The 11009-nt window shown below is 36.8% G+C and overlaps 1 protein-coding gene across 8 annotated transcripts in view; it reads left to right on the top strand.

Annotated features, from left to right (window-relative positions):
• ZFAND4 (zinc finger AN1-type containing 4) overlaps positions 1–11009 on the top strand; it is a 100227-nt gene that overhangs the window by 39209 nt on the left and 50009 nt on the right. For 6 of the 8 annotated variants that reach the window (XR_003210024.2, XR_012381746.1, XM_025881076.2 and 3 more), the window contains exons 3-4: positions 6502–6577; positions 9659–9726. Coding sequence is in view for 6 of the 8 variants with exons in the window: in XM_025881076.2 (XP_025736861.1) it covers positions 6502–6577; positions 9659–9726 (144 nt within the window). In the remaining 2 variants the exon portion in view is untranslated. Of the gene's footprint in view, positions 1–6067; positions 6090–6501; positions 6578–9658; positions 9727–11009 lie in introns of those variants that run through there. The other 2 variants (XM_025881079.2, XM_073904498.1) reach the window with 2 other exon arrangements.

Here is an 11009-nt window from a genome sequence, read left to right as displayed (position 1 = left end):
AGTCCCTTCCTTGTACCTAGTGCTCTGATATGCCAAGTTCTTTTTGTATACTTTTCAGTCTTAGAATGGTTTCTTTTTCCTCTTGATGGTTTTATATTTGGCTTATATACTGTCACTAGTTTCCATCTCTGTCTTTGGAATTTTTCTGTCAGCCCTGAGAGGTAGGAGCATGACACTTTGCTCATTAGGATTGTGTGATTGTCCCCTTTTGCTTCCATTTACTCTGAAGTTTGGACATTTTCTGTCTTCAAGATAGGAGGGTGAAGGGAATGGTTTCTGTGTAGATTCATTACCTTTCATGTTGTTCTGTATTGTTTTGGGAGGAAATACTGGGAGATGGGAGCTAGGGTTCACCATTGTCTTTTAATTATCCATAAGTTCTCTTGATTCTGGTTAATTTCCTAAATGCAGATATGAATATGCTCTCAAACACATCGTATCTGCATGCAGATTCTTTAAAAAATGCCTGAAGAAATATGTTTAATTCATTATTAGAGTTAGATGAGGTCATGAGGGTACCCTTTGATGGGATTAGTGCCCTTATAAGAAGAGACACCAGAGAGCTCTCTTTATCTCTGTGCACACTCACAAAGAAGCACATAGGAAGCCAAAAGAAAAGGCCTTAGAATGAAACCTATTTTGCCAGAAACTTGATCTTGTACTTCCCAGCTTCCATAGCTGTGAGAAGTAAAATTCTGTTGTTTAAGACTCCCAGTCTGTGGTATTTTGTTAGGGCAGCCCAAGCAGATTAATACACACACACACACACACACACACACACACACACACACACACGCACATATACACACGGGCGCCTGGGTGGCTCAGTCGGTGGAGTGTCCAACTCTTGATCTCAGGTCTTGATCTCAGGGTTGTGAGTTCAAGCCCTGCACTGGGCATAGACCCTACTTAAAAAAAATATAAGCATATTTGCAAATAAACTCGCACTCATATATCACTTATCACAGGTTCATTTGTAATAGTGAAAAATTGGATAGGTGAATATATCTCTTATTAGGGGACTGGGTAAATTAAGTTATGACAGACATATTGGAGTACCATCCAGTCATTAAACACAATGTACCTTTTATTAACTGATGTGAAAAGTGTGCATATTATATTAAGTAAAAAAAGCAGTTTATAATACAACTCACAAAATTTCCCATTCCTATTAAAAAAAGTTTTAAAAGGAAATATACCCAAAATGTTAAGTATAGATTCATCTGGGTTTAGGATTATATGTAGTCTTTATTTCTTTTCTATGTTTCTGTGTTGTCTACTTTTCACAAATGACTATTATTTTTATAATAAATTAATATTTTAATTTGTAAGACATTTTAGAACACTAAATAGAAAATTTTTATATATGTAATCTATTTTTTTAGGAAGACATGTTTGTTTTATACGAATTAATTTTTCTGGATTTAGTTGTACAAGGAATGAGTTGAGGTTTAAAGGCAAAGGGACACCCTTACGTAGGGTTGCCAGGTTTTTATTTGCCAAATCTGGCAATGCTGTCTTTATTTTATTTTTTTTTATTTTGTTATGTTAATCACCATACATTACATCATTAGTTTTTGATGTAGTGTTCCGTGATTCATTGTTTGTGTATAACACCCAGTGCTCCATTCAATACGTGCCCTCTTTAATACCCATCACCAGGCTAACCCATCCCCAACCCCCCTCCCCTCTAGAATCCTCAGTTTGTTTCTCAGAGTCCATAGTGTCTCATGGTTCATCTCCCCCTCCGATGTTCCCCCCTTCATTTTTCCCTTCCTACTATCTTCTTTTTTTTAACATATAATGTATTATTTGTTTCAGAGGTATAGGTCTGTGATTCAGCAGTCTTACACAATTCACAGCACTCACCATAGCACATATGCTCCCCAGTGTCTATCACCCAGCCACCCCATCCCTCCCACCCCCCACCACTCCAGCAACCCTCAGTTTGTTTCCTGAGATTGAGAATTCCTCATATCAGTGAGATCATATGATACATGTCTTTCTCTGATTGACTTATTTCACTCAGCATAACACCCTCCAGTTCCATCCACGTCGTTGCAAATGGCAAGATCTCATTCCTTTTGATGGCTGCATAATATTCCATTGTGTATATATACCACATCTTCTTTATCCATTCATCTGTCGATGGACATCTTGGCTCTTTCCACAGTTTGGCTATTGTGGACATTGCTGCTATAAATACCGGGGTGCACGTACCCCTTCGGATCCCTACATTTGTATCTTTGGGGTAAATACCCAGTAGTGCAATTGCTGGGTCATAGGGTAGCTCTATTTTCAACTTTTTGAGGAACCTCCATACTGTTTTCCAGAGTGGTTGCACCAGCTTGCATTCGCACCAACAGTGTGGGAGGGTTCCCCTTTCTCCACATCCCCGCCAACATCTGTCGTTTCCTGACTTGTTAATTTTAGCCATTCTGACTGGTGTGAGGTGGTATCTCATTGAGATTTTGATTTGGATTTCCCTGATGCCAAGCGATGTTGAGCACTTCTTCATGTGTCTGTTGGCCGTTTGGATGTCTTCTTTGCAGAAATGTCTGTTCATGTCTTCTGCCCATTTCTTGATTGGATTATTTATTCTTTGGGTGTTGAGTTTGATAAGTTCTTTATAGATTTTGGATACTAGCCCTTTATCTGATATGTCATTTGCAAATATCTTTTCCCATTCTGTCGGTTGTCTTTGGTTTTATTGACTGTTTCTTTTGCTGTGCAAAAGTTTTTTTATCTTGATGAAGTCACAATAGTTCATTTTTGCCCTTGCTTCCCTTGCCTTTGGCGATGTTTCTAGAAAGAAGTTGCTGCGGCTGAGATCGAAGAGGTTGCTGCCGGTGTTCTCCTTTAGGATTTTGATGGACTCCTGTCTCACGTTTACGTCTTTCAACCATTTGGAGTCTATTTTTGTGTGTGGTGTAAGGAAATGGTCCAATTTCATTCTTCTGCATGTGGCTGTCCAATTTTCCCAACACCATTTGTTGAAGAGACTGTCTTTTTTCCATTGGACATTCTTTCCTGCTTTGTTGAAGATTAGTTGACCATAGACAGTATGGCACAGGCACAAAAACAGACACATAGATCAGTGGAACAGAATAGAGAGCCCAGAGATGGACCTTCAACTCTATGGTCAACTAATCTTTGGCAATGCTGTCTTAAAGCCAAGTTGGTTAGCTCTGTATATTTGAGATTTTAAAAATGTGTGTGGTAGAAAGAACCCTAGTGTTTTTTAATGTGCAAGAGAGGACGCTGAAGTTCACAGATGTTGATAATCTTCTCAAAGTCACTCAGCAACTCAAGTAGCCGTCAGAACCACAGCTCAATCTTGGATGCTTCTTTCACTCTGTCTTGCCTGCCTGCCATCCTTATATTTTTTTAGCCTGTTAAATGATGGCTCAGTTCATTTAAAGTGTTTACGGGAGTTGTGTGTGTCTAAGCAGTGTTATTACTATGTCTTCAATCCAGTTCTAAAGTTTCCATTAGAAAATAATACCATATGATGTTGGCTGAATATAAACAGAGTAGGACCTGTCCAAATTGCTTTACCTAATTATGCTGGCGAAATCCTATGATTTTGTTTGAAAAGTTGACCTAGGCACATTTCCGATTTGTTAAAAACATTAAAATACTTTTAATGTGAAATAATTTCTAGTTTAAAAGCCTTTTCCTTAACTGACTTTTTTTTTTTAGCTGGAAACAAAATAAACTATTTCATTTGAGAGATATATCCACCATCTGAACCCCAGTGGGTTATATTCCATGATGATCTTTTGGAACATTTAGTGAATGTTTAGTAGATATCCAGGTCTTCTAATAGGCAATAGTACTGAAACATCACCAGACAGCTACTTTTGCTTTATGAAGTGATTTTCAAAAGTTGATTAGCATAAAAGTTCAGAGTGCAGTTTCTGGAGTTGGCCTTCAGGGGCTTCACGTCTCAAATCCACCTACTCTGTGTGTTATTCTCTCAGTATTCAGTTTTATTTATTCATTTCTTTTTTTAAAGAGGGAAGGGAAGAGGGTCAGAGGGAGACACAGAGAATCTCAAGTAAACTCCATGCTCAGCATGGAGCCTGATACAGGGCTTGATCTTACAACCCCAAGAGCATGACCTGAGCTGAAATCACTTAATCAACTGAGCCACCCAGGCGCCCCTTAGTACTTCAATTTTGTAACCTGTGATGTGAGCATAATATTGATGTCCACTTCACAAGATTGTGGTTGCAGTGAAATTATGGTAGTAGAAGTCAAGCACTTTTAACTGTGCTTGGCTTATAGTAATGAACACTAGCATACATACCACTGTTGTTATTTTTATTTTATTTTATTTTATTTATTTATTTTTTAAATTTTATTTTATTATGTTATGTTAATCACCATACATTGCATCATTAGTTTTTGATGTAGTGTGCTGTGATTCATTGTTTGTGTATAACGCCCAGTGCTCCATTCAATATGTGCCCTCTTTAATACCCATCACCAGGCTAACCCATCCCCCCACCCCCCTCCCCTCTAGAACCCTCAGTTTGTTTCTCAGAATCCATAGTCTCTCATGGCTCGTCTCCCCCTCCGATGTCCCCCGCTTCATTTTTCCCTTCCTACTATCTTTTTTTTTTTAACATATAATATTTGTTTCAGCGGTACAGGTCTGTGATTCAACAGTCTTACACAATTCACAGCACTTACCATAGCACATACCCTCCCCATGTCTATCACCCAGCCTCCCCATCCCTCCCACCCCCCACCACTCCAGCAACCCTCAGTTTGTTTCCTGAAATTAAGAATTCTTATTTTCATTTTTAAAAGATTTTATTTATTTATTTGAGAGATAGCACAAGTAGTGGGAAGAGCAGAGGGAGAGAGATAAGCAGACTCCTCACTGAGCACAGAGCCAGATGCAGGGCTCGATCTCAGGACCCTGAGATCATGACCTGAGCCAAAATCCAAGAGGCGGATGCTTAACCAGCTGAGCCAACCAGGGTCCCCACCACTTACTTTTCTAGTCATGTTTTAGTATCATAAGAAAAAGTAATTTGGGAAAGCAGTATATGAGATAATTCAAAGAAGATTTTCATCAATATCAGTATCCATTAAATGTTCTATTGAGTAGATAATACTCACTCTCTGACTGCTGTAGTCCAAATATTCTTTGGGAATTCTAATGTGTACTTTGCAAAAAACAAACAAAAAAGGTTAATTATGCTAAAGTATGGAATCTTCCTTAATATTTCTTTAACATCACAGAAATGCAAATAAATTATCTTGTAGACTATAATTTTCAGCATTGAAAATTATCCACAACATACTTTTTCAAATATTGAATTATTCTGTAATTAGTGTTCAGACTCTACAAAAGAACATGTTAATATATAATCACATACAAATACTGAGGTGGAAGGAATTTTTTAGTACATTAATGTTTATTTTGGAAATTATATTTTCTGCCCCTTTTCAAGATTAATGACTTCCATTCAGAAATGTTATGAAAGATGCCATGTTAATCACTAAATAATGTTACTCTGGGAACCCATTTTAGTAATACACCCCCCCCAAAAGGACAGTAAACTAAATTAAATGTTCTGTATTTTTAGACTTAGATATAATGACATATTAGTTTTGGATGTACAACATAATGATTTAATATTTGTATCTATTGAGAAGTGATCACCATAATGAGTCTTGTTAACATCCATCACCATATATAGTTACAAAATTTTTTTCTTGTGATAAAACTTTTAAGATCTAGTCTCATAGCACCTTTCAGGTATACAATATTATTAACTCTAGTCCCCATGTTCTACTTTATTTTATGTATTTTATGACCTAATTATTTTATAGCTGAGAATTTTGAACATTTTAACCACCTTCACCCATTTCACCCCCCCACCCCTGCTCACAATATACTTTTAACAAACTACATATAACTGAGTGAAGACTGTACTTTGTAGCATTGAGAACAGTCTTCTAGGCCTTAAATCTTAAATTCTTCTGGGCTGATTTCATACTTGTCTTTTAAAGGGCTCCCTAATGTGATACTTTGCTTCAAGAATAGAGAGCTACTAAAACACTGTTCTAAAGTGAGTAGATTGGATTCCATCTACTTTATTTTTTTAAAGATTTTATTTATTTATTTGCCAAAAACACAGTGAGAGAGGGAACACAAGCAGAGCGAGTGGGAGAGGGAGAAGCAGGCTTCCCGCTGAGCAGGGAGCCCGATGCAGGGCTCGATCCCAGGACCCTGGGATGATGACCTGAGCCGAAGGCAGGCGCTTAACGACCAAGCCACCCAGGCACCCTGGATTCCATCTACTTAGCCATACCTTTTACCTATGATTCTGTCAATTTTAGCTAAATACCTAGCATTCAATTTAGAAGTGTGTTTAATTTATTATTATTAGTAGTAGTTCTTTAATAAAAGAGCTTTGTATCATAATCTTTTGAAGATTCTATTGAATTAGTAACCATTTTTTTTTATAACCTTCCCCTAAGGTATTCCCATTTGTCAGCAGCACTTAATTTGGAATAACGTGGAACTTGAAGATGATTATTGCTTGAATGATTACAAGTGAGTGTAATTACATATTAGCTGTTTTATAGATGCTCAGTATTACAACTCCATATATCAGTGTTTTCCTTCTGAATCCTTGTATCATGTCTCTTCTGAATAGTTGTGACCCCTAGATTTAAGTGTAAATCCTGAACCTTACGATATCTTGGCTCCATACTCCAAACTGCCTGATCCTTATCCTTTGATTATTTGTTTTATCTTTTCATTATTCACACCAAGTTATGTATCCCCTGCCTTTTTAGATCCCCCTCTTTTGAACTTGCCTTGTGCTCTTTTCTTTTAGTATTGACCCATTCCCACTTGGCTACTTTCCTTTTTTTTTTTTTTTCATTTTTACAAGAATATTGGGTAAAAATAAAAATCCTAGAAAAGAGCACAGGCAGTCATTTTTCTGACATTAGCTGTAGCAACATTTTTCTAAGGTATGTCTCCTGAGGCAAGGGAAATAAAAGCAAAAATAAACTATTGGAACTACATCAAAATAAAAAGCTTCTGCACAGTGAAGGAAATAATCAATGACACTAAAAGCAAATTACTGAATGGGAGATGTTTGTAAATGACATATCCAATAAAGGGTTAGTATCCAAAATATATAAAAAACATACAACTCAACACCCCAAAATCAAATGATCCAATTAAAGAACAGATATTTCTCCAAAGGAGACATCCAGATGGTCAACAGACGTATGAAAAGATGCTCAGTATCACTCATCATCAGGGAAATGCAAATCAAAACTACAGGGAGATGTCACCTCATACCTGTTAGAATGGCTAAAATTAACAATACAAGAAACAATGGGTGTTGGTGAGGATGTGGGAAAAAAAGGAATCCTCCTGACTGGTGGTGGTAATGCAGATTGGTACAGCCACTGTGGAAGACAGTATAGAGGGTCCTCAAAAAATTAAAAATAGAACTACCCTACAATCAAATAATTGCACTATTGGGTATTTAAGAAATACAAAAACACTAATTCAGAGGGATCCATGCACCCCTATATTTATAGCAGCATTATCTACAATAACCAAATTATGAAAGTACCCCAAGGGTCCATTGGTAGATGAATGGATAAAGAAGATGTGGTGTATATATACAATGGAATATTTTTCAGGCATAAAAAGAATGAAATCTTGCCATTTGCAATGAAATGGATGGAGCTAGAGTGTATAATGCTAAGTGAAATAAGTCAGAGCAAGACAAATACCATATAATTTCACTTATATGTAGAATTTAAAAACAAAACAACTGAACAAAGGAAAAAAAAAGAGAGAAACCAAGAAACAGACTCTTACTATAGAGAACAAATTTATGGTTACCAAAGAGGAGCTGGGTGGGGGGATGGGTGAAATAGGTGAAGGGGATTAAGGAGGGCACTTACCATGATGAGCACTGAGTAATGCATAGAATTGTTGAATCATTATATTGTACACCTGAAACTAATATAACACTGTTGACTATACTGGAATTAAAATTAAAAACAATGCAAAAGACATTACAGATAAAGGGCTGGTATCCAAGATCTATAAAGAACTTCTCAAACTCAACACCCAGAAAACAAATAAAGTGAAAAAATGGGCAGATGACACGAATAGACACTTCTCCAAAGAAGACATACAAATGCCTAACAGACACATGAAAAAATGTTCATCATCATTAGCCATCAGGGAAATTCAAATCAAAACCAGTTAGAATGGCAAAAATTGACAAGGCAAGAAACAACAAATGTTGGAAAGGTTGTGGAGAAAGGGGAACCCTCTTACACTGTTGGTGGGAATACAAGTTGGTACAGCCACTTTGGAAAACAGTGCGGAGGTGCCTCAAAAAATTAAAAAAGAGAGCTACCCTATGACCCAGCAATTGCACTATTGGGTATTTACCCCAAAGACACAGATATAGTGAAAAGAAGGGCCCTATGCACCCCAATGTTCATAGCAGCAATGTCCACAATAGCCAAACTGTGGAAAGAGCCGATATGCCCTTCAACAGATGAATGGATAAAGAAGATGTGGTCCATATGTACAATGGAATATTACTCAGCCATCAGAAAGGATGAATACCCAATTTTTACATCAACGTGGATGGGACTGGAGGAGATTATGCTAAGTGAAATAAGTCAAGCAGAGAAAATCAATTATCATGTGGTTTCACTTATTTGTGGAACATAAGGAACAGCATGGAGGACATTAGGAGAAGGAAGGAAAAAATGAAGGGGAGGGTAATCGGATGGAGAGATGAACCATGAGAGACTATGGACTCTGAGAAACAAACTGAGGCGTTTAGAGGGGAGGGGGGCTGGGGCGCTGTGTTAGCCCGGTGATGGGTATTAGGGAGGGCACGTACTGTATGGAGCACTGGGTGTTATACAAAAACAATGAATCGTGGATCACTACATCAAAAACTAATGATGTATGGTAACTAACATAACAAAATAAAATTAAAAAATAAATAAAATTAAAAACAAAAAAATAAAGTAAAACATAAATAAAATACGCTTGATAAAGACAAAAAAGAGTATTGGGTAAGAGAGTTTTGCTCTTCACCAAGTCTTTATTTTTCAAGTCCTCCTTCTATTACTAAATGACACTAAGTGTGCACCAGTGATTGCAGATATACTATTTGATTTTCATCTTTCTTTCTCTCCTCTCTCATACACTTCTTCACTCTTTTCTTAAGAACAAAAGGGTCAGAGGCAATGTGAAATATCTGGAAGAGTACTGGGATTTGGGTGATCTTGTAGATCTTGTAGATTTGGTATTTTTGTATTTTTTATTAAATAGATTTGTTTTCTAACACCTTGGGTCTTGGACAAACTTCTTTTTTTCTTAGGGCTTCTTTTTCTTTACACGGGAAATGAAGAGGCTAAACTGAGGTATCATGTCATATTTAAAGCTTATGAAAACCTACTCACTTTTTCATTACTTTTACAAGTAATTAAGTTAACATTTTATTTTTATGCATATTGCTTTATCTTTTTTATATTATAGAGGGTAAGTACTGTGCCTGATAAACTAGCACTTAATTATGTATATGTCTAACACTGGATGCACTTTGATAATGATGGTTTGTTTTTCTGTTAACAGCATATCAGAAGGTTGTACCTTGAAGTTGGTATTGGCTATGCGTGGTGGACCTATAAATACTAGAAGAGGTAGGCATTTGTTAAAATCATGTACATTAAAGCAATTTGACAATAATAATTTTTAAGCCAGTTAGTATTTTTATAGTCTCAAGTTTTAATCAGGTTCTCTTTCTGCTGTTAGGTCTTAGAACAACATTTGTTTTTCTAAGCATTGTTCTTTGAAGCATAAATGTGCAGAAGGAACTCGTATTTCAGAAAAATTTCCTGATTCCTGATTCAATCCAGGGATATTTAAAAATAAACTTCACCAGTAGAGGGAAAGGAAATGAATAGCATTGTGTAAATATGTTGTTATCATTGTGTTTAAGTTCATACCAGTTTGTTGCTTTTTTTTACTCACTGAGTCTTCAACTCTGGATGTAATGATTGTTACAGCAAATTCTAAAGTTGGCTGTTAGCCTGCTTTGTGATGCATTTGGGTTTCATAGATATTATTATGCCCCTGTTGAATCCTTTTTCAGAATGTGGGCAGTCTCTGGAGGTCTTTCGTTCATTTAACAAACATATTTTATGTATCCACTACATGTTCAATACAGTGTTCCATGGAAGAAAAAGTTTCTGCTTACTGACAGTGCCCACAGTAAAGATGTAAAGATTTGATGTCATATCAGGCAGTTGCAAGTGCTATGGAGGAAATAGGGGAGTGTGACAGTGTTTGTGGAAGTAGGATACTAGGAGGATGATTGTGGAAGGCCCTTGAAAAAGATGATGTGAGCAGAGACTTGATTAACAAGAGAGTTCTAAGCATGGGAAAAACTGGGGAGTATTCACACTGGTTCCTGATTCAGGTACGTCAGTCACATGAATCTCCACCAAGAAGAGGGATCCTTAGACTGCTCAGAGCAGTCCTGCTCTGTGGGCCTCATTTGGGGAAGGGCTTCATATTTGTTTGATCCTTTACTGACTATAAGACTAAGGTTAAGTATTGATTACACTGCTGGTTTATTTTTTCCACAAGTCAAATTTTATCTCTATATTTCATAATTTTGGTCAGAAAAATGGGACTTATTACCATCTTTCTCCTAGCTACTTCAGGAGGATTTTGTGAGATGTGTTACTTTAGTTGTTGAACTGTTTTGGATAGGTTAGAAAAAAAGCAAAGATAGTAATGTTAGAGTTGGTTACCTAGCACTCCTAATATCAGAAATTCTATAAATTGGACTTATAAAATTGTCCTATGTGACATAGGGTGATGTTTATAGTACCAAGTCTCAGGGTAGTGTAAGAACCCTAAAGTGTTTAAGATTTTATTTATTTGTCAGAGAGAGAGAGCACAAGCATGGGGAATGGCA

Source organism: Callorhinus ursinus, unplaced genomic scaffold (assembly GCF_003265705.2).
Source record: "Callorhinus ursinus isolate GAN/ISIS: 27379988/994484 unplaced genomic scaffold, GSC_fseal_2.0 scaffold20, whole genome shotgun sequence".
In the NCBI taxonomy this organism is placed as follows: domain Eukaryota; kingdom Metazoa; phylum Chordata; class Mammalia; order Carnivora; family Otariidae; genus Callorhinus; species Callorhinus ursinus.
The sequence above is the reverse complement of the archived record's forward strand: the minus strand, read 5'-3'. Positions and strand labels throughout refer to the sequence as shown.